This window comes from Schistocerca serialis, chromosome 4 (genome assembly GCF_023864345.2).
Source record: "Schistocerca serialis cubense isolate TAMUIC-IGC-003099 chromosome 4, iqSchSeri2.2, whole genome shotgun sequence".
Lineage (NCBI taxonomy): Eukaryota > Metazoa > Arthropoda > Insecta > Orthoptera > Acrididae > Schistocerca > Schistocerca serialis.
In genome coordinates, this window is record NC_064641.1 from 19,175,583 (window position 1) to 19,200,321 (window position 24,739).

Sequence of the window (24,739 nt, forward strand, 5' to 3'; positions counted from 1 at the left end):
GTCACTACCACACAGATTGTCATGTGCTCTCCAGTGGATAGATGGGAGAAGGCCAGGACTGCAAATCAAGAGATCAATGGCTGAATATGTGCCATGTGCCACACTGAAATGTGTGGGGGCACCTGTATTTAAGAAGTAGAGGTTGAGTTGTGATAGTAAATTTTCGACATCTCTGCCTCTGCCAGTAAGCACGGTGCCACCCCACAACGGGTTATGAGCATTAAAATCTCCCACCCAAAAGTAGGAAAGGTTATGGGAGTTGATCAATCGGTGCAGCCAATGCATTCAGGGGTACTGCACTATACGGAGGAAGATGTACATTGCAGACAGTTATTTCCTGCGTCGTCCTTATCCCGACACCAGAGCTTCAAGAGGAGTGTGAAAGGGCACAGGTTCACTGCATAATGAGTTTAGGACATATACACAAACACCACCTGACACTGTGTTATAGGCACTACAGTTCTTGTAATATCCCCTACAGCCACACTGCCGGGAACAAGGTTCCGTGGAGGGCAAAGCAGAAAGCAGGCGTAAAGCTTAAGAGTTGCTGTAGCTCCGCAAAGTGGTGGAAAAAACTGCTGCAGTTCCACTGGAGGATGATGATATTGTGAGGCAGGGAAGGCATGAAGCATGAAAGGAGGCAGGTTATGCCTCAGGGTCACCTGCTGCCACCGATTGAGTATTTATAGCCATTTCTATGGTGGATGAGGCATCAGTGAGATCCAGGTTCGCAAGGGACACTAAGATCTCCACCGCATCCTCAGATGCAGAAATGGTAGGGAGTGGTGGTGTTGGGGCCACTAGTGGGTCCTGCTTCTTAGCAGACTACATCTTAGTTTTCTTACTCTCTCACTTCTCTTTAGGGGCTTGCTGGGAAGTATTCTCCGAAGCAGCTTCAGGCTCGGAGAAAGACTGTGAAGCTCTTCGTCCAGCAGCTTTCGGCTCCTTGAGCCACTGGCAAGTATCCGCTGTAGTATTAGTAGAGACCTTGGGCGAGAGGACCCCGAGGGACCCCTTCTGCATGAGAGGAGCCGGAGGAGGTTGTTGCTTCTCTGGCAGGGGGGAGGGGATCGATGTCCCCCAAGTTTAGAGGAGGGGGGGGGGGGGGGTTCTCCCTGGAGTAGGTGCTTTGGGAGCAATGGAGGACGATTTTCCCCCTACCACCAAGGGAACGGATGTATTCTGGTGGCCCAGAGGGCCCACTGTACATGGCACTAAGTGAGGAACCACTGGCACTTGGGATGGCGACAGTGACGTAGCTGCAGCATATGTCAACGTCAACCGAATGGGGTGTAATCTTTCAAATTTATGTTTAGCCTCTGTAAGTCAACCGGCCCAGGCTCTTGTACTCCATGATTTTCCACTCCTTTTGGAGTACTGGGTAGTCTGGTGAACAGTGGGAGTGGTGCTCTCCACAGCTGATGCAAGTGGAAGGAGGCACACATGGAGTATCTGGGTGCAGTGGATGTCCACAGACTCGACATGAGGCACTGGAAGTGCAGCAGGAAGACTTGTGGCTGAACTTCCAGCACTTGCAGCACCGCGAGGGACGTATGGTTTAACGTCACAGCATTAAACCATCACCTTGACCTGTTCAGGCAATGAATCACCCTCAAAGGCCAAAATGTCTGTGGCTCCCCTGTAAAAGTGCTGGATGAAATTCACACCTCGTCATTCTAAATTGGTGCAGAGCTCGTCATCAAACTGCAAGAGGAGATTGTGATGGAAAATGATCCCCTGGACCATGCTGAGGCTTTTATGGGGAGTGACGGAAACAGGAATATCACCCAGCTTGTCACAGGTGAGGAACACTTGGGATCGGGCTGGGGATTCTGTCTGAATCAGACTGTGCCATTTTGCATCTTGAACAGCGCGGTCACTTCTCTAAACTTATCCTCAAGGTGTTCAATGAAAAACTGAGGCTTTGTAGGTAGAAAGGAGTCCCCATCCATTCTGCTACAGACTAAGAACTGAGGCGAGTGTGGCTCTCTCTCTGTTCTGTAGCCCTATGTTCCTCCCATGGTGTAGTGAAGGAGGGAAATGATTTAAGGTCATACATGTCAGAATTGTATTCGATCTTGCCCTCCTTAGAGACTGCTGGCACTGTACAGTCACCAGCAAGAGATGGCTTAGTCCGCTTCATTGCGGGTCATCCACCCTGATGCCACCCACTCCAATCAGGGGCTCTCCCCACAGGTGCCACCCAGCCACAGCAAAGGCCAACTGGCATGGTGGCCATTGCTTGGTGTCCTGATGCCCCAGGAAGACAGGCATCTACTCCCTGGCATATGTGGGGAGTTTACAGCTCAAGATCAGCAGTGCAATCCCTGTGTTGTCAGAGGGCTACCACCAAATGGGTACATGATGGACTGGCTACCCCGCTGGATATTGGGCGCAGAGACAGCCAATATTGTCATGGGGGTGAAAGATGACATACCCCAGAAAGTGTTCTCCCCAAATAGTTGAATTGCAGGTGGAAATGCAAAGTCATGACAAGAGGTTCAGGACATCGGATCTCGTGCACCACGTACAGTGTCCTTTCCCACATGGCACGCACTTTTGTAGAATTTTGAAAGTGGCAGGTCAAACCATATAAAATGGGACCTGAACTTACAGGGCTGAAGATTGTGACACTCCTTTTAGCCAGCACTAAATAAAGAAGAAGAAAAAGAAGAAATGTTGAAACAAGTTATATTGAGGGCTGTACATTGGGGATTTCCCTTCACTAAATTGAATATCAGATACTTAGTTAAAGACTACTTTGATAAATCTGGCTGAAAAGAGACGAAATTTCGTAATAATTTGCCAGAAGAACGGGTGCATTTATTCTTCAAACGACAGTCAGAAGATCTTTCCCTTCGCTTAAGCGAAAATATTAAATGAGCTCTTGCAGAAGTGAACAAAGAGACTATTAAGATGTTTTTCTTCAATATCAAGGCAAAGCTTGAAAATCTCCCACCTAGCAACATGATCAACTGTGATTAAACCAACATGTCAACGTGGCAAGACAGTGGACCACAAGGAACCCGTTTCAATAGGAACAAAAGTGGATGATTTGACCTGCCAGTATTTGAAGGTTGGTTCTTCACAATCGATTTGCCCTATTTGAAGAGGCAAAACGGGCCAACAGTCATGATTGGAGACAACTTATCCAGTCGCGTGTCTTTACGTGTTATTGAAGAGAGTGAGCGGTACAATATTTCATTCATTGTCCTTCCCCCAATACCACGCACCTCCTCCAACCGCTCGATGTAAGCTTCTTCAGGCCAATGAAAGCAGCGTGGGGAGCTGTATTAACTGATTGGAAGAAACACACTCATGTGACCATTTCCAAGGATGCCTTCCCATTTCTTCTGAAGCAGACACTGACTAAAATTTTAGCAAACTCCAAGGAAAACAAAGAGTGGATTTTGCACCTCGGGCCTAATCCCTTTTTATCCAGATCACGTCTTACAAAAACTGCCTGATAATGAGGAGAGCCAGCAAAGCAACACAGACACATGGTCTTCCACTTTTGAAGAAATGCTCAAAAGAATTCGTTATCCTCCAAAAAAGTTTGGTAGCTCCCGCGGCAGCCGCAAACTAGACATTCAACCTGGAAAATTAATCACTGTCTGAGATTTTCAAGGAAATGAAAACAAGTGATAGTGCTTCTAGCAGTAGTGAAAGTGAAAACGACACATCCTCCAACGAAGTTTTACTGCTGATAGAAGAGGCTTTTCTTGTTGCAGAGTACAAATATAAATGTGGAAACAAGGAGCAAACAAGGCAGTATGTTTGAGTGGCCACAAAGGTTGGTGCTCCAGAAGTAAGTGAAATTCTTGCGCCCACACGAGAACAGTAAAAACATATTTGTGTCTCCTAATGTCCCCGATGAAGAGAATACAAAAATTGCAAATTTTGAGAGTACTTCTCACATCACTTGAGAAGAGAGGAATGTACATTTTTCGAGAAGCTGTGCTTTAGACTCTACAACAATCTTATTTAACATGTTCGAAACTTAATTTAGAATGATGAGTGAGAAAAATTATTTTGACCTTTTAGTTAAATTACTTTGTTTGTTTCTGTCTGTTTATAATATTTTAATTAAGAACTGTAAGAAAAAAATTTATTTAAATTCTTGCAAAATAAAAACTTATCTGTAATACACTCCTGGAAATGGAAAAAAGAACACATTGACACCGGTGTGTCAGACCCACCATACTTGCTCCGGACACTGCGAGAGGGCTGTACAAGCAATGATCACACGCACGGCACAGCGGACACACCAGGAACCGCGGTGTTGGCCGTCGAATGGCGCTAGCTGTGCAGCATTTGTGCACCGCCGCCGTCAGTGTCAGCCAGTTTGCCGTGGCATACGGAGCTCCATCGCAGTCTTTAACACTGGTAGCATGCCGCGACAGCGTGGACGTGAACCGTATGTGCAGTTGACAGACTTTGAGCGAGGGCGTATAGTGGGCATGCGGGAGGCCGGGTGGACGTACCGCCGAATTGCTCAACACGTGGGGCGTGAGGTCTCCACAGTACATCGATGTTGTCGCCAGTGGTCGGCGGAAGGTGCACGTGCCCGTCGACCTGGGACCGGACCGCAGCGACGCACGGATGCACGCCAAGACCGTAGGATCCTACGCAGCGCCGTAGGGGACTGCACCGCCACTTCCCAGCAAATTAGGGACACTGTTGCTCCTGGGGTATCGGCGAGGACCATTCGCAACCGTCTCCATGAACCTGCGCTACGGTCCCGCACACCGTTAGGCCGTCTTCCGCTCACACCCCAACATCGTGCAGCCCGCCTCCAGTGGTGTCGCGACAGGCGTGAATGAAGGGACGAATGGAGACGTGTCGTCTCCAGCGATGAGAGTCGCTTCTGCTTTGGTGCCAATGATGGTCGTATGTGTGTTTGGCGCCGTGCAGGTGAGCGCCACAATCAGGACTGCATACGACCAAGGCACACAGGGCCAACACCCGGCATCATGGTGTGGGGAGCGATCTCCTACACTGGCCGTACACCACTGGTGATCGTCGAGGGGACACTGAATAGTGCACGGTACATCCAAACCGTCATCGAACCCATCGTTCTACCATTCCTAGACCGGCAAGGGAACTTGCTGTTCCAACAGGACAATGCACGTCCGCATGTATCCCGTGCCACCCAACGTGCTCTAGAAGGTGTAAGTCAACTACCCTGGCCAGCAAGATCTCCGGATCTGTCCCCCATTGAGCATGTTTGGGACTGGATGAAGCGTCGTCTCACGCGGTCTGCACGTCCAGCACGAACGCTGGTCCAACTGAGGCGCCAGGTGGAAATGGCATGGCAAGCCATTCCACAGGACTACATCCAGCATCTCTACGATCGTCTCCATGGGAGAATAGCAGCCTGCATTGCTGCGAAAGGTGGATATACACTGTACTAGTGCCGACATTGTGCATGCTCTGTTGCCTGTGTCTATGTGCCTGTGGTTCTGTCAGTGTGATCATGTGATGTATCTGACCCCCAGGAATGTGTCAATAAAGTTTCCCCTTCCTGGGACAATGAATTCACGGTGTTCTTATTTCAATTTCCAGGAGTGTATATAAAATTCATTATATCATTCCATGTCACTTCTTCATAACAAAGGGCTACCATAAAATGTGTAAAATGTCACCAAAATCAAATAAAAAGCATGTAGAATTTTAAAAAGGTAGTAATTGTCCGAATTCACCTTCTATATACTGTAACTCTGGACAGAGATTTAAAAAACACGTGTCCAAAATCGCCCCAATCCATGGGGTGACTTCGGACACTATTTACCTGCCTCAGATAAATATACCTACACACACACTTTCTGGTTCTGGGATATTTTATTCGTTACACATATACCCTACCACTTCCATAACAATCAATTTAATCTAACAATATATACGAAAGTTACAATCAAAATAATGACAAAACCATCCGAAATCACCCCGTTTGATGGTAGTGTATTTCCTGGCAAGCGGGGTGCACTCGCCCTTGTGAGGCCAATTGAGAAACTACTTGACTGAGAAGTAGTGACTCCAGTCATGAAAACGGACGATGACAGGGAAAGCAGTGTGCTGACCACATGCCCCCCTATATCTGCATCCATTGATGCCTACAGGCTGAGGAAAGTATGCGTAACAATACAGCTCACAGCACTTGACAATGGGTCAGTCATTTAAGTATTGTGCAGTAAAATGGAACAACCAACTCAGCTGAACAGCCTAAAGCACACCCTTTATTAATTTCCTCTTTGCTCTTATACTGTTAATGGCTACTGGAAAAAGTATAACAAAGCATTGTCTGGAGCTGCACCAGTCTCCTCATATGCCTGTAAAATGTCTCTTGACAGTATCCAAGATCCAATGGATCTGCTTCTTACAACTTATTTTTATTAACAGCTTTATCAGCTTACAAATCCTCCATCCTAGTATTTAAAATCACTTGTTGCCTCTACGCACAATCATATCTCAGCAGTTTTTCCATTTTGCCATACAGCCCTGGAAAGGTTCTCTTACGTCTTTCAGGGGGCACAATGAACTCTCACTGTAATCAATGGCATCCGTTCAGCAATGATTTTAATTTTGGAAAAAGAATGTTGTACAGTGAGAGATCTATTGGTTGTTGTTGTTGTTGTTGTGGTCTTCAGTCCTGAGACTGATTTGATGCAGCTCTCCATGCTACTCTATCCTGTGCAAGCTTCTTCATCTCCCAGTACTCTATGGGAGTAGGCAGAAAATTCATAAAGTGACAAACTTGAGAGGTATGTGTTGAGTCATGGAGAACTGAGCTGCCTTGCCATACCTTGTGAATGTTTTCAAGTGTGTACTGATGACAGTCAATATTTTAATACTAAGGGGAAAACATTATGTATATGGGTGATTCACTATCATCCACTTTTTCCTTGCAAATATTCACTTCTACTCCCAAATTATGAAATGGGGTATCAACCCAACAACAATTCAATGTTTGTTCAGTTTTTTGTTGAACTAAATAAATTGTTGATGGTGTGCAGCAACCAGCCACAAATTGGTTTTAAGACTACTTTTTAAATAAAGTACCATTATCGGTTTTGAATTTTTCACAATTCATCATCAGACGGTTTTTTCATGCTTTCATCAAAACAATTATACATTGGTTTCCTGCAAGTTGACCTAGAATAAACACTAATTCAGAATTATAATGTGTGTGTTTGCATTTTCAGTCACAAATGTTGCAAATGCATTGGAAACCACTTTCATTTGGTCACAACCACATGGCTGCTTGGTTGGTTGGTTGGTTTAAAGGAGGGGGAAAGGGACCAAACCAAGAGGTCATCAGTCCCTGTTCCGAATAAAACAATGCCACACGTGTGAGAATAAACAAATGAGACTGACAACTCAAAATGAAATAAAAGGAAAAAATCACAAGAATGATGAAGGGCAACAAACATGTAAATGAACAAAAGGTGACAAAAAAACCCACAGAAATGCAAGAAATGAGATGAAAAGATTAAAACAACAAACGAGATTACCATGGCTAGTTGACCATGAGAACAAAAACGGATAAGTCAGACACTCTGCAACACATTAAAACCTCCACCCTAGAAGCACTAGGGTGGAGGACATACAGGGACACAGGACATGCGCTAAAACTTAGATCAAATGATAAAACCCATCCTCATGAATAAAATGTAAAACTAAATCAGCCGATGAGGCACTGTCAGGTGAAATTAGCAGCAACGAGTCCTTTAAACCAAGATTTCGTCACTGGCACAGTGCACCAGAATATGGGCCACTGTCAACTGGATGCCACATTGACACTCAGGTGGGTCTTCATGGTACAGGAGGTAACTGTGGGTCACCCAAGCACGGCCAATGTGGAACCGACAGAGGAAAACTGATTCCCTGCGAGAGGCCCGCATGGAAGACTTCCACACATTTGTAGTCTCCTTAATGGCATGGAGTTTGTTGTGTATACTCTAATACTGTTCAGTCTCCCAAAGCCGAAAACCCCTACAGTGTAAGTCAGAACACAGGTCAGGTTCAGAGATGCCCATCTCCAGAAACGGTTTCCGCGTAGCCTGTTTGGCCAGCCTGTCAGCAAGTTCGTTCCTGGAATGCCGATGTGTCCTGGGGTTCACACAAACACCACTCAACAACAGGGCAAGTCCAGGGCATAGATGGATTCCTGGATTGTCGCTACCAAAGGATGACGAGGGTAGCACTGGTCGATAGCTTGTAAGCTGCTTAAGGCAGTAGGCTGCACAGAAGAAACGATTCGCCGGAGCATAAACGGATATACTGAAGCGCACGAGAGATGGCCACCAGCTCTGCAGTGGATACCTTGAAGCCATTGGGCAAGGAATGCTGCTCAAAACGGCCTCTGTGGATGTAGGCGAAGCCAACATGACCGTCAGCCATTGAGCTGCCGGTGTAAACCACTTCAGAGCCCCAGAACATGTCAAGAATCTAGAGGAAGTGACAGCAGAGAGCGGCAGGGGTAACTGAGTCCTTAGGGTCATTTGCAAGGTCCAGACGAATCTGTGGTCTAGGTGTACACCATGGAGGTGTATGCGGACGGAACTGGATGGGAGGTGGTAAAGGCAATGACTCCAGTTCAGACAGAAGGCAAGCGAACCACAATCGTTAGCCCTGACCTGGGACGCCGATGCGGAAAATGAACTTTCAAGGGTGGAAAAAGGAGACGGTAAGTAGGAATCTCTGGAGAACTATGAATGTGGGCAACATAACTGGCGAGCAGTTGTGCACGTCAGATCTGCAATGGAAGGACTCTGGCCTCTACCAGGACACTGGTCACCGGACTCGTACTAAAAGCTCCTGTCGCTAGGCGAACAGTGGTACACTGGGTTGAGTACACACTATGCTGAGGGCACCGCCGAACCATAAACCAATCTCCCATAGTCAAGGTGGGATGGAACAAAGGCTTTGTAGAGCTGCAGTAGAGTAGAGTGATCTGCAACCCAGTTGGTGTTGCTCAGGCAGCACAGGGCAATGAGGTGCTGCCAGCACTTCCGCTTGAGTTGACGAAGGTGCAGTAGCCAAGTCAATCAGGTGCTGAAAACCAGACCTACAAATCGATGGGTCTTCACTACCGTGAGTGGAGCATCATGAAGGTAAAGTTGTGGTTCTGAATGAACAGTACGACACCGACAGAAGTGCACGACCCATGACTTAGTGGCCAAAAACTGGAAGCCGTGGACGAGAGCCCATGTCTGTGCCTTGTGGAGCCCCCTGTAGACGCCGCTCAGCAAAATCAGTGCTGGTGGAGCAGTATGAAATGCAGACGCCTACACACAAAGAGGGTGAGACAGATGGCTCTACAGCTGCTGCTAGACCATTAATGGCCATACTCAATAGAGAGTCCTGCAGGACCCCACATTCATCTGGATACGGGGAGAGGGTGGGGGGTGGGGGGGGGGGGGGCAGCCGTCAGGAGATGGCGATGGCTGAACCAGCAGTGTCCAATTCGTAACCGGGCCAAAACGACCTCCTCCCGCCGAGAAGGGCATGAGGACGACGTCCAAGCCGCGGGAAGAGGTTTCAAGGCCAGAAGCTTGTTGTCAGTAAGTGCAGCCCAATCGGCATGCCACAGTGATAAAATGTGCCGACAAATGACCCTGCTACAATCTGATGAAGGCACACAACAAGAAGCTGTCCGAGGCTGGAAGACCATAGCCTTGGCCGTGGCATCTGCAGCTTCGTTCCCAGGGATACCGACATGGCCAGGAACCCACATAAAGCTAACCGGAGAACCGTCGTCCACCAGCTGCTGAAGAGAGCGTTGGATCCGGTGCACGAAAGGGTGAATCGGATACGGATCACTGAGGCTCTGGATGGCGCTCAGGGAATCGGAGCAGATGACATAAGCAGAATGTCTGTGGCGGCAGATGTAAAGAACAGCCTGGTAGAGGGCAAAGAGCTCAGCTGTGAAGGCCGAACAATGGCCATGGAGCCGGTATTTGAAACTTTGTGCCTCGACAATAAAGGAACACCCGACCCTGTCATTGGTCTTAGAGCCATCTGTATAAATGAAGGTCATATTAATGAACTTTGAACGAAGTTCGACAAAACGGGAGTGGTATACCGAACCGGGGGTAACCTCCTTTGGGAGTGAGCTGAGGCCAAGGTGAGCGCGAACCTGAGCCTGGAGCCAAGGTGGCGTTTGGCTCTCACCCATTCGAAAGGCTGCAGGAAGTGAAACATCAAGGTGTTGAAGGAGGCGATGAAAGCGAACTCCAGGGGGTAGCAGGGCAGAGACATACAACCCGTATTGACGGTCGAGAGAGTCGTCAAAAAAGGAACAATAAGACGGATGGTCGGGCATTGACAGTAGCCAACAGGCATACCGACAAAGCAGTATATCGCGCCGGTAGGTGAGTGGCAATTCACCGGCTTCAGCATGAAGACTCTCGACGGGACTAGTACAAAACGCTCCGATCGCAAGACGTAAACCCCGATGTATGGAGTTGAGGCGGCGTAAGATGGACAGCCGTGCAGAGGAGTATACGAAGCTCCCATAATCCAGCTTGGAGCGGACGATCGACCGATATAGGCAAAGTAGGACGGTTTGATCCACTCCCCACGACATACCACTGAGAACACGGAGGACATTTAGAGAACGGGTACAACGGGCAGCCAAATATGACACCAGCTAAGTTTCCTGTCAAATGTAAGACCTAAAAATTTTGTTGTCTCCACGAATGGGAGAGCAACGGGACCAAGTCGTAAGGACGGTGGGAGAAACTCTTTGTAGTGCCAGAAGTTAATACAGACCGTCTTCTCGGCAGAAAAACGGAAGCCATTGGCGACACTCCAGGAGTAAAGACGGTCAAGAGAACGCTGGAGACAGCGCTCCAGGAAACATGTACGCTGCACGCTGCAATAGATGGTAAAATCGTCCACAAAAAGGGAGCCTGATACATCAGCTGGGAGGCAATCCATTACTGGATTGATCGCTATGGCGAAGAGAGCGACGCTCAAAACTGAACCCTGTGGCACCCCATTCTCCTGACGAAAGGTGTCCGACAGGACAGAACCCACACGTACCCTGAACTGTCGATCCATTAAACAGGAACGAATAAAAAGAGGGAGGCGACCGCGAAGGCCCCATGTATGCATGGTGAGGAGAATGCCCGCCCGCCAACAGGTGTCGTAAGCCATCTCCAAATCAAAGAACACAGCCGCGGTCAGGCGCTTCCGCAAGAAGTTATTCATAATGAAGGTCGACAAGGTAACCAGATGGTCAACAGCAGAGCGGCACCTACAAAATCCACATTGTACATTGGTAAGTAGGCGTCGAGATTCGAGCAGCCAAACCAAACGAGAGTTAACCATTCGCTCCATCACCTTACAGACACAGCTGGTAAGTGAGATGGGTCGATAACTGGAAGGCAAGCACTTGTCCTTCCCCGGCTTAGGAATCGGTACAACAATAGACTCGCGCCAGCATGCGGGAACATGTCCCTCAATCCAGATGCGATTAGAAGTACGAAGAAGGAAACCTTTACCTGCAGGAGAAAGGTTCTTCAGCATCTGAATATGAATAGAATCAGGCACTGGAGCGGAGGACCGTGACCGGGCAAGTGCGTTTTTGAGTTCCCGCATGGTGAATGGGGCATTATAACTTTCAAGATTCGAGGAGCGGAAGTTAGGTGGCCTAGCCTCCTCTGCCTGTTTTCGGGGGAGGAAGGCAGGGTGGTAATGAGCGGAGCTCGAAACCTCTGCGAAAAAGCGGCCGAAGGCATTGGAGACATCCTCAGGGGCCACAAGGACGTCATTCGCGACCGTCAAGCCAGAAACTGGTGAGTGGACCTTAGTGCCAGATAGCCGGCACAGGCTGCCCCAGACAAAAGGAGTAAAACTGTTGAAGGTGCTTGTGAAAGCAGCCCAGCTGGCTTTCTTGCTTTCTTTAATAATACGACGACACTGTGCACATAATCGTTTATAATTGATACAATTCGCCACTGTAGGGTGGCGTTTAAAGGTGTGTAAAGCACGTCAACGAGCACGTAAAGCGTCTCTACATGCTGCGGTCCACCAGGGGACCGGTACGCGACATGGAGAAGAAGTACAGTGAGGGATGGAATATTCAGCAGCAGTGAGAATGACTTCTGTGAGGTGTGCGACCTGACTATCGCAGCTTGTGAAGGTTTGATCCTGAAAGATCGCCCTGGAAGAGAAGAGCCCCCAGTCTGCTTTGGAGATGTTCCAACTAGTTGAGCACGGAGAGGGGGTATGATGCAGTAGATGGATAACACACGGGAAGGGATAACACACGGGAAGTGGTCGCTCGAATATGTATCAGAAAGTGCATACCACTCAAACCGGCATGCAAGTTGGGTAGTACATATAGAGAGGTCTAAATGGGAATAGGTGTGAGATGTGTCCGAAAGAAAAGTAGGGGCGCCAGTATTGAGGCAGACAAGATTGAGCTTGTTGAAAAGGTCTGCTAACAGGGAGCCCCTCGGGCAGGATGCTGGAGAGCCCCAAAGGGGATGGTGGGCATTGAAGTCTCCAGTTAACAAAAATGGTGCAGGTAGCTGAGCAATAATGTGCATCATGTCTGCCTGGTAACGGCAGACGACGATGGAGTGTAAACGGTACAAATGGAAAATGTAAAAGTGGGGAGAGTAATTCGGATGGCAACTGCCTGCAGGCCGGTGTGCAATGTGATGGGATCGTAGTAAATATCATCCCGGACCAGCAACATAACCCCTCCATGAGCCGAAATACCTACCACAGGGGGTAGGTCAAAACGCACAGAGGTGTAGTGTGCCAAGGCAATTTGATCGCATGGGCGTAGTTTCGTTTCCTGGAGGGCTACGACGAGTGGACGGTGCAAGCGGACAACTTCAAGTCCTCTCGGTTAGAGCGAATGCTGCGAATATTCCAGTGAATAAGTGCCATCGTGAGAAGAAAAGGAAGATGAAAGAAGGGGGTCACCTCGAAGGCCGCTGAGGGCCTGGCTTCGAGCGAGCACTGCCGCCGCTATCAGTAGGCGGACAGTCATCGTCCATTGGTTCTATAGGTTCATCGGCCATCTTGTTAAGATGGCCGGGAGGGGGAGCTTCCTCTGCAGATGAACGGCCAGATGTTCGGCTACCAGCGGTGCGACCAGGCAAAACTGATGACGGCCTGGGGTGGCAACCGCTGGGTGGTGCAGGAGAAGAAATCCGCCGTGGCAGAGAAGGAGAACTGTGCGTCCTATGAGCCTTCTTGGAAGGTCGTTTTGTGGAAGTACTGGTCGATGGCTGGGAGTTCGAGGTACGTAGGAAGTCTGCATGGGACGGTTCCTTCTTGAAGGCCCGTGCATCTGACTTCTGGGTCTTCGTCTTGGCAGAAGCTGATGAAGGTGCTTGTGTCTGAGGGGTGACGGGAGGAAGAGGAGACGTCGACCGCGCGATCTTAGCACTGGCCGAACGGACGACCGTGGTGCTGAAGGTCAGATCGCATGTCTGTGTCGCCACCTCCCTGGTAGTCCGAGGAGAGGCGAGGACAGTACTGCATTTCCCCGCTGGGAGCAGCGTGGGCTTCCTACTAGCAAATAGCTTGCGAGCAGCCGAAGTGGACACTTTCTCTTTGACCCGAATTTCTTGGATACAGCGTTCTTCCTTGCAGATGGGAGAGTCGCGGGAGGACGCTGCATGGTCACCCTGACAGTTCACACAACGAGGAGACTGAGGTGGACAGTCACCCTCATGGGCATCCCTGCCACAAGTGACACATTTAGCCGCATTGGAACAAGACTGGTGAGTGTGATTAAAACGCTCACACTGGTAGCAGCGCGTAGGTGTCGGGACATAGGGGCGAACAGAAATAACCTCGTAGCCCGCTTTGATGCGCGACGGCAGCTGAACACTATCAAAGGTCAAGAAAAGTGTCCGGGTCGGTACAAGGTCATTGTTGACCTTTTTCATGACCCTATGGACAGCCGTCACGCCCTGCTCAGCGAGGAAAGACAATCTCCTCGTCAGTCAATCCGTTGAGTGATCTAGTATATACCACACCACGAGACGAATTCAAAGTGCGGTCAGCCTCCACCCGGACAGGGAACGTGTACAGGAGTGTGGCCCGAAGCAGTTTTTATGCCTGAAATGCGCTCTCAGTTTCTATTAACAAGGTACCATTATGCAACCTGGTACAAGACTTAACAGATCCGGCTATGGCATCTACGCCCTTCTGGATAACGGAAGGGTTGACAGAGGAAAAATCCTTTCCGTCCTCAGATTGAGAAACTACGAGGAACTGTGGGGCAGGCAGTAGTACTTTTGTCACTGGTGGCTGGTCAAGTTTCCGCTTGTGGGCAGAAGTCAAGAGAGAAGAAGACGAAGAAGAGAAATCCATTGCGGAGGAATCCCCCATGATTGCCAGCATCTCCGATGGCGCGCTCCTTCCTTGTGGAGACCCTCTCAGAGGGCACTCCCGCCTTTGGTGAATGTTTACACCTCAGGTCACACCTCCCGAGAAACAGACGGAGGGACCAATCGGCATGGTCAGAAGGTATCGGCTCAGGCAATCACCCCTCCCTGGGCCTGGCCTTTACCAGGGGGTACATGCGTGCCTTACTTGTCTACCCAGGGCGGGGAATTACGCGTTACCCTATCACCGGCTACGCGTGTGAACGCGTGGGTCGGCCTTCAGGTGTGCACAGGGAGGAAGGAAGAAGAGGAAAAAGAAAAGAGAGAGGACAGACTGTCTCAAACGCTGAAGCGGAGACCAGAGAAGGCAAGGAGAAGAAGGCAAGGAGAAGAAGGCAAGGAGAAGAGGGCAAGGGAAAGAGTAAGGAAGACAGTGAGATGGAGAAGAACAAAGAAAGGAACCAACCATAGGAAGGAAGAAATGAGAAGAAGTGAAAAACCAAAATGACCGCAAGTATAGGTCGTGGAACAGTCCGTCTCCGGACGCAAGCGCTAACTACCCCCTTGAGGGGGAGGGCCTCCTTTTAGTCGCCTCTTACGACAGGCAGGAATACCTCCGGCCTATCCTAACCCCCGGACCCGCAGGGGGTAATCGCGTTTGAGTCAGTACATAGCACGCCACTGATGGTAATGCCAGGGACACCTGTTGGGGTCTGGTACCTACAAAGACGTCCGATCTTCACCCACACTTGGGAAGGTGACATATGGCACCCAATGGTCGACACGTACCTCTCCCAACACTCCTGTTTCCGTCGTTTTATAAGCTGGTGTACACGGACACGGAGACATTTAAAGGCTATCAGATGCTCTAGGGAAGGGTGTCACTTATGTCGCTGTAGAGCTCGCCAATGCTCTGTAATTGCCTCAGCAACTTCTGACGACCACCAAGTGACTGTCTTTCGCCAGGGGCACCCTAAAGAGTGAGTGATCGCGTCTTCTGCGGTAGAAACAATTGTGCTAGTCACCTGCTCAACCACCACATAGATATTACCGTGTGGGGCAGAGTCAACGGTGACATCAGAGGTGAAAGTTTCCCAGTCCGCGTTTGAAGCCCATCTGGGCAAGCACCCATGGGCCTGATGCCAGGATAGTGACAGGAAGATGGGGAAGTGGTAATTACCACACAGGTCGTCATGTACTCTCCAGTGGATAGATGGGATAAGTCCTGGGTTGCAAACTGATAAATCAAAGGCCGAGTAACTACCTTGAGCCACACTGATTTGTGTGGCGGCCCTAGTTTTCAAGAGGATAGGCCGAACTGAGACAGTAAAGTTTCGACATCTCTGTCTCTGCCAGTAAGCACAGTGCCACCCCACAAGGAGTTTTGGGCATTAAAATCTCCCAAAAGTAGGAAAGGTTTAGGGAGTTGATCAATCGGTGAAGCTAATACATTCAGGGATATTGCACCATGTGGAGGAAGATATACATTGCAGACAGTTATTTCCTGAGTTGTCTGTATTCTGACGGCCACAGCTTTAAGAGAGGTTTGAAGGGGCACAGGTTCACTACAGACTGAGTTTAGCACATAAAAGCAAACTCCACCTGACACTTGATTGTAGTCGCTACAGTTCCTGTAACATCCCTTATAGCCGCAGAGGGCAGGGATCTGCAATGCCAGGAATCAGATTTCCTGGAGGGCAATGCAGAAAGCAGGTGTAAATCCTAACAGCTGCCATAGCTCAGCCAGGTGGTGGAGAAAACCTCTGCAGTTTCACTGGAGGAAGACATCAGCGTGAGATTGGGAAGGCATGGAACATATGCCTCAGGGTCACCTACTGCCACAGACTTTTTGCCTGAGCAGTCTATATCCATTTTGTCTGAGGGTCCGGTGAGATCCAGGTCCTCAGCGGATGCCTGACTCTCCACCCCATCCTCAGACGCAGAGCTTGTAGGTAGCATTAGTGTGGGTGCTACCCCAAGTTCCTTGCTCTTAGGGGTAATCTTTTTCAATTTCTTGCACTGCTCCTTGGGCTTCTCTGGCTGGGAGGACTTCACTGAATCAATCTCTGGCTCTGAGGATGGGTGTGAAGCCCTACGACCAGCTGCTTTTGAGCTCTTCAGCAACTGGCAGGTGTCATCTTTCCCACTAGCAGAAACCTGGGAAGAAAGTGACCCAAGGGACTTGTTCCTAGCGAGAAGAGCCTAAGAAGCCTTACGCTTCTCTGGCTGAGAAGTGGGGACTGATATCCTCGATGGTCCGGGGGGGGGGGGGGGGGGGGGGGGGGGGGGGGGGGGGACGGGGGGGCTGTTGCTCGTGAAGTAGGTGGTGCGAGAGCAACAGGGAGAGAAGTTACTTTGTCTGAAGACAGGTGCACAAATATTATTTGCATTGGAGCACAGAAATTACGTTCTGGAAATTTTTCAGGAAAGAAGTGTGAGCTAATTTAGTTCGTTCATTAAGGATATTATCAGGGGAAGTGGTTTTTGTGTGTATAATTTTCTATTTCCTCTAATTTATTCATAGTGGCTCCTTTTTCTGCTAAATGTTAATATTTTTATGCTGCTTTCAATGTTTGTTACTGAATGGTTTTCTTGCGCAATGTGAGCTGCAAATGTAGATTTATTTGAGTTTCCGAGCCTTAAGTCATCAAGGTACTATTTGCACCTAATCTTAAAACTTCTACCTGTCTGACCTATCTAGAATTTTGGGCACTATAAATATATTAGAGAAAAATAGAAATACATACAGACAAAAACCATTTCCCCTAACAATATCCTTAACGAGAAGAATGAATTGGCTAACACTCCTTTCCTGAAAAAGTTCCAGAAAGTAGTTTCTATGCTCCAAAATAATATTTGTACACCTGTCTGCAGATCAACTAACTAATCTTACAACACTGTATGTATCTACAATAGTAGTAGTAGTAGTAGTAGTAGTAGTAGTAGTCGTCGTCATCATCATCTAGCACATAAGGATTTCATGAACTTCTTGCCACACTTGTACTATGCATCTCTGTACTCTATCTTTACATAAAATAACTTTGTAGTGCTATAATTCACAAAATGCCATCTATTTATCATTTCTGACTGCATTTAATGCCCTAAATTTAAAACACTTCGGCAAACTAACATAAAAGTAATTTCACTTCATCTCAAAAATTGATTATTATTATATTGTTATACTGTTATATTATATTGTTGTATTATATTATTATATTGATGATGGTGTACAGCAAACAGCCACAAATTGGTTTTAAGTTTACTTAACTTAAAAAGCGAAGTGTTGAACCAAGTTTGAGAGTTACGCGAGGTTGATGTGCCATGGCAGGCCTTCATCCCAGCAGAATATGTCTGTTGTCCCGTATATATGACAGAGAATCTGCCCCAAACATAATGGATGTGTGTAACCAGTAGGGCACTTTGAGGTAGAGACATTCCAGATAGCAGGAGCCACTGATGTGGATAGACTACACCACTCACTGTGTTTTGTATCACCACACAGCTACTTATGGCACACTTCCTTCCTTGTTCCTACACAGACATAGTTCCCAAATGTTCAAAGGGAATTTCCACATGCAACCACCTTCTGGCCCCATCATTACAAAATTTCACCATCTCATTTGACACTCTCTCGGGATGTCACCTTCTCAACTTATCCCCACTGTGCCTGTACACCATGTCAGACGAGCATCAACAACTACACAGTACAAAAGAGAAGCCATTATATTTTGTGGCAAAATCATAGTGACGATTTTAAAAGACTAAAATTACTTACAGGTAGTCGATATTGGATTGAATTAAAGGATTTGATGCAGCAAACTACTGACTCATTGGTCTCTTCATCCTATGAATACCAATCAATAAAATTCTTCCAAAAGGAATAAAATGGGTAGCCAACCAGTCCCCAGGCTCCGGATTATTCACAAATGAGGGCCCGCTAGGATGAATGACTGCAACATGTGATACCTGGGATCTTAAACTACATCATCATACTGGTGAGGATGGGAGAGAAACTCCCTTTTGATGTCACATCGACATAACACAATTTTCACATTTACCAGGAGATAGTTGCCTTCGAAGGGCAGAACAATTGCTCGAGTGCTCATTCTGTATCTTTCGGGATTTGTCAGACATAGCGGACAATGTGAGTTCCCCATCTTTCTACATTAATTCTTTGTCCGTATGGAGTGTGAAGTAACGATTAAAAAATCATCCCTGGTGCACTGAGGCAGTTATGAGGTATAAATGCCTGTGACCGAGTAGACAACATTTTTATAAATATTAATGCATTTCAAATTTAACTACTGAAGTGACTTTACCATACTTGTCTTCAGTTAGTTCTATGGAGAACAATTGTTTTATATTCCACACAAAGTATTATGGTGCATATATCTCTTCTAGTTTCTGAAACTGATTTTTCTCCCAGGGTGTAGCTAAGGAAGGACATGCCTTGGGATTGTTTATCTTTGCATTGACCTGATCTTATCTGTCAGGCATGACAGTGGGTTGGATCTCTCTATTGAGTACTGTTCACCTCGATGACACCCATTATTAATGTAGACTCCCCCGAGGGCACCACTCACCCCACCAGAACAAGTTGCCCAGTGCATGTAACTGCTGCGTGGAATCTGTGTCCTGGATACCATACACAGATATTCCTGGGAAGTCATGAGAAGTTGACAGCTCAGGCACCAATGTAATTCCTAAATGGTTTGTGGGCTACAGCCGAGTGGGTGCTTCATGACCCATCCCAAAATGGGTGTGGCTATCATGCTGGGTTTTGAGCATTTGCATGTATAGCACATTCGAGATGAATGGATCTGGTTGGACACTTGCAGAGCACTGGGCACATTCCCTGCATAGTCATCACTACTGAGAAAACGTTATGAAAAGATGAGGTGATATGAAATGTCCAATACTGGTATTGATCACTTCAAGTGTAAATAAAATAGAGCCTTTATATAAAAATCAGTCTTATCATTTGAGAGACACAATATTACTAGATACAAATTTAATGATTTATGAAACAATGGAAACTTCTGGCTGGAATATCAACAATGTAAGCAAAACAGTTTCTACTTACTGTAAATATGGCATGTTAAGTTGCAGACAGGCACAACAAAGATACTCATGCATTAGATTTTGGCCAAAGCGTTCATCAGAAAAGGGGACACACACACACACACACACACACACACACACACACACACACACACACTCTCTCTCTAAGAAACTAATTTAACACTTACACTGGGGTGCTCTGAACATTCCAGTCTTAATCGACCACTAACAGTGTGCCCACAGGAATGACACAGAACTATACAGCATGGTCGATAGCAGATACAAATACCCTTCTTAACTTCATGTGGAGAAAATTGTTTCCCCATGTAGTGGAACTGTCCATTTGATCTGTTCATCACCTGAAATCGTCGGAAGTTGCAGTTACTTATTTATATATTTACAAATTATCGTCAATAGAAATAAATTTTACAGCATATTAATTTGATTTCAGAATGCTCCTAAACAGTAGAGGTATATAATTAATTTGTAAAGGAAACAGTTACTAGCCTTAAGTTTTTCAGAGTTCACAAGAGTACAACTATTTTAAATAAACCAAGAAGTGTCAGACGGCTCTCTTTTAGTGTAAAACGATCTCCAGCAACTTCCATGCCTGTGTAATGGGCTGATATTCCTCTTTCCAGCTACTGTCTGGATTAAACTGTTTAAAAGGTAGAAGTGAAATTCATGAAACCTAAGCTGTTCCTGATTTTCATTTATTTTTGAACTCGTAATCAGTGACTAGAATCCAAGTGTTGCGTAAGTGATAGGAATCATGTTTAACTCTTGGACAGTGTTTTACACCTCCATGCATGGCTGAAAATAAAATCTGAAGCCTTCAAAAACTCTTTCAGAACCTATCAGAAAAAATTTGAAGATATGGGCTGCCCTACCATCTCCTTCACTTTAGTTGTGCCCGTTATAATTCTTACAGTATGGGCCATTTTATTCTTACTTCAAGCAATAACTGCACAACCTAGTAGAAGTTACGTATTGGACCCCCTACCCCTTGCATTTTTCAATGTGGCACAGAAGTACACATCAGGATCTGCTACCAATCAATTTGTTACCACAACCAGATTGTTCTGTTTTCACATTTGTTGGCCTTGAAAACTCATAACCAAATTGTAGCATCCAACCTAAACTAGGCCCCAGGATGCAAAACAGATCTGTCTGTCTCTCCACAACCAAGATTTCAAGGGGGGTTCCAATATGTAACTTTAGCTACATAACACAAATCCTTAACAGATACACTGAAACAATCAACTTTAAACATTAATAACATGATGTACATAGCTCAGACTCTCATACACAATCCTGCACAAAATGTCATCAATAACCAAAAATGACGAAGTATAGTGTAAGCAGCAGCTGCAATCAGACAATTAATTTACAGGCACTGTTAAGTATTTCCACCATAATACTGGATCATGGTTTGATCAAAAAGTAGCAAGTGTGGTCACTGTAAAATTTATGTATAGCTTATCACTCTTGCTAGAACAGATGCCACTAATTCCTGACAAAATAGGGTAAAAATGTACTCATACATCCAACAACTGATTGATTCTGCTGACACATATACTGCACCGTGATAGCTAACTTATTATAACTGCAATATAAGACGTCTTTGCTGTTGTCGCAGACTGAATTACCCCTATAATTCATAAACGAGAGTAATGGTGGATTAAATTGACGGAAAAAAATATGTGGGGCACGAATAATCGGGGGTTGTGGAGCTGTAGACTGTAAATGAAACAACTATGGATGTTTGCTATTTCCTCTCTCAATCGGCCGGTTGTGATCTCCCTTGCATTTTTCGTAGTTTATGTACGACGTACTACAAATAAAGCAGATTTTCTGAAACTACACTGCAGTTTTAGTTTTATGACGAAAGGAGCGTTAATTATGACAAAAGTGCGTTTAAACATGGCGCGGATATAAAGACAAGACCCTGCCGCAGATAAACCTGGTACCACAATCTTTATTAGGCACTCACGCACGTTGGCTTCACCTACTCACAGACAAATTATTACCTTTCAACCAAACGAAGACCTCTGACTACACCTCTCAGTCTATCTGCACAACCAAGATTTCAACGGGAAAAGGGAACACAATTAGCACTTAAAATTACACATTTCAGTTGGATATTGGATTTCGTGTATTTAGTAGCAGGTTGTCACAAGGCAGCTAAAAACATATTCATTTCGTTCACTAACCGTTTACATCAGCTATCAACTTCCGAAAATTTCCTTTTCTTACAACTTATACACAAAAAACTGTCACAGTGATGCTAATTTGACTGCAGTAAATCTAAAAAACAAGTTACCAAACGAAAATTAAACAACATCAAACAGATAGTCACTTCGTCATACCTACAGATAACACGTATCTGTCTTACATACGCAACACTTCAATTATAACAACAGCATTTTTTTCTTGTTTGTGTGTTATCATTCAACAATACCTGCAACTTTGGAATCTTGGTATGTGTCTGGTATAAAACCGGTCCACTTAAGGTTGGAAGAATAATAATTTTATAGTTTATTACTAAGTTAGCTGCCAATTTATTTCGCATAATAAAACTATTTCAGAAACTACTTTCTGAATGGAAGAAGAATACTAAAGAGCTGGGTCGAATTTAAGCTGGCAACAATGATTATGTTAAATTTTGGTTCAAGATAAAAATTCATACTCACAGAGATGTTTTTGTCTAATCTGAAGTGCTCACTCCTTTTTAAAGAAAATAAAAGAACCCTAGGAAGTAAAACCGTTGCACGGGCCCCAACTGCAACAGCAGTTCGTAGCTTGGCACTAGTGCGATATTTCAATGCCGGCCGCGTTAAAAACTGACATATGCCTTCAGCTCTTTGGAAAATTATGCAACACAGATTCGCATAAACAACAGAGCTGCACTACAGATACGAAACATCTGCAGCTGCAAAGTCTTCATAACAAATGACCCAACAGGTTCTTGGAACTTTTCATATCCGCTTCTTGTATCCAGAGAGTAGAGCACTTGTACGGAATAAAAGGTGTCATGGCCATTGCCGCATTCGATGTTATTGCACCAATCACAATCGATGACCCAACCCCTCTCAACTTCAGTGAAACACTAACAGGGAAACAGAACGACACCTACTAGTAAGACAGCAACGCTGAATGAAACTTTAAAGCAACACTCTCATATATATATATATATATATATATATATATATATATATATAATATCGTAAATGCAGTAGGACAATGCGTGCTGCGTCGTTGTTGATACCGACTTTAGATGACGTTTTATATCTGCCGTTTTAAGCGTTCCACTCCGCTGCTTGCGGCGCACATTGTGTGATCACAAGTCTGTAATTTTGTGATTGTTGTCCCAGCTATACCTGCTTATAAACAGACATCTAAAAATTAGGCCTTGAAGTTAAAAATTGTATGTGTCGACTTAGAATTATGCGATTTCTATATCTAAATCTTTGCTCTGCATCTTGCTGTGTATTGCACTCCACGGTGCTTATTTTTGTAGCATTTATTATTGTTTCTTTCAGTTTCATTCAAGGAAGAAGAATGGTGACGATGGTTGATATGTCGGTACGAGACATTGAACTAATAGTAATAATATTATGTTCACAGTCTCTGCATATGTGCTCCATAAGCAACCATATGCTGTGTGAAAGAGGATACACATAGTACCAGTATTAAATATTCCCCGTCTTTCATTTGTGGTTAGTACGCTTTAAGAACGACGGTCGGTGCCCCACTGAATGAGGCCGAACGACTAATCTTGCCGTCAAGGTCATTAATCCAACTTCATAAAGTTCACATGCCATGAAACACTTCTCAAAAACTAGCCGAAGGAGAAATTTGTAAGCTAACGTGCGTAAATCACAGTTCCTTAGGATTTTTTAAACAAATCTGGTCTATAACGCAGTATCACGTGAGGCCTTTTATATAATTGTAGTCAACAATTTTTTACTACACAATTTGTGATTTAATGATTTGATGAGACTGAAGGAATGAAAAAAAATCCGATGGGCGCTTACGATTTTAGATTCCTTTTTTTATTTCTAAGGCGGTTAGTATGTATTTTATGGCTGTCCACAATGAAAGACTACACGGAAAAATACAAAGATACGTCTCATTACAGAGGCAGCTGTAAGACGGATGTTGATCAGATTCTGGAGTTGTATCAAGTTGGTAGTAATACAAGTAACAGGAAAATATTATTCTAAGAATATATTTAAAAAATTGCACTTCTTTTCCTGTTAAAACGCTTACTGTGTTCACGTGACGTCTGTGAAGTCACGAGAAATACTCGGTCTTGTGGACCTTAAAGGACCTGTGGACCTTAAGATGTCTTGTGTATTTCCTCAATATCTCGTCAACGAATAAAGTTATTTAAAAACACTTTTCCTCCACCATATCTAGCGAAAACAGAAAGAAAAGAAAAACGGAGAGATCTCTGCTTTGGATGAACCAAGGTACGAAAGAAATCTGCTTTCCGCAAAACCGAAGTAATTTCAAACTGCCAAAACTCCGTTAATTATTCTTTTAAAAGTCTTTGTGTTTTTGCCTATTGGAGTGATTCATTCGTGTTTTGCCTGCTGTTCTGGGAATTTGACAAGAGGGGACACGGGGTTTCTACATATACATCTATACTCCGCAAGCTACCCTAAACTATCTGATCCCCCTTCCCTGTTCCATTCGCGAATGGCATGTGGAAAGAATGATTGTCAGTGAACAACAGTTTTATCTCTGATTTATCAATTTTCTTGTCGTCGTAATTTCGCAAGACGTAAGAAGTAATATGTTGTCCGACTTTTGCCGGAACGTGCTCTCACAGAATTTCAATAGTAAACCTCTTCATGGCGCACAAAGCCTCCCTTATAGCATCTGTCACCAGAGTTTGTTGAGGTTCTCCGTATATTACACGTCCATGGGGTTCTCCTCAAATTACCTTTACATTTGTCGGTTTTGTCCCGTTAATGGCGGCGTGTTGAGTTCGATCTGCAAGGAAATGTTGAACCCAGTCATAAATGAGGTCAAACACTTGGCGAATTCGTATTGTTTTCACTAAACGATGGGGCGGAACTGTGCCAAATGTCTTCCCGAAGTCAAGGAACACGGCATCAACCTGAGCGCCGATGTCTACAGCACTAAGGGTTTCATGGAGGAAAAGGGCGAGCCCAGTTTCACAAGATCTCTTGTATGCGGAATCCACGTTGATTTTTACAGAGGAAAAATGTCACAATACTTGAGCATATAAATGTATCATAATTCTACAACTGACGTCAGCGACATAGGCCTATAATTACGTGCATCTGTTC

General features: G+C 45.7%; 1 protein-coding gene across 1 annotated transcript in view; it reads right to left on the minus strand.

Annotated features, from left to right (window-relative positions):
* Window positions 1-24,739, minus strand: part of LOC126474026 (uncharacterized protein CG13380) — a 98,346-nt gene that overhangs the window by 56,587 nt on the left and 17,020 nt on the right. Inside the window, exon 2 of the mRNA XM_050101433.1 lies at window positions 19,607-19,777. Within this exon, the coding sequence (XP_049957390.1) occupies window positions 19,607-19,777 (171 nt within the window). The remainder of the gene's footprint in view (window positions 1-19,606; window positions 19,778-24,739) is intronic.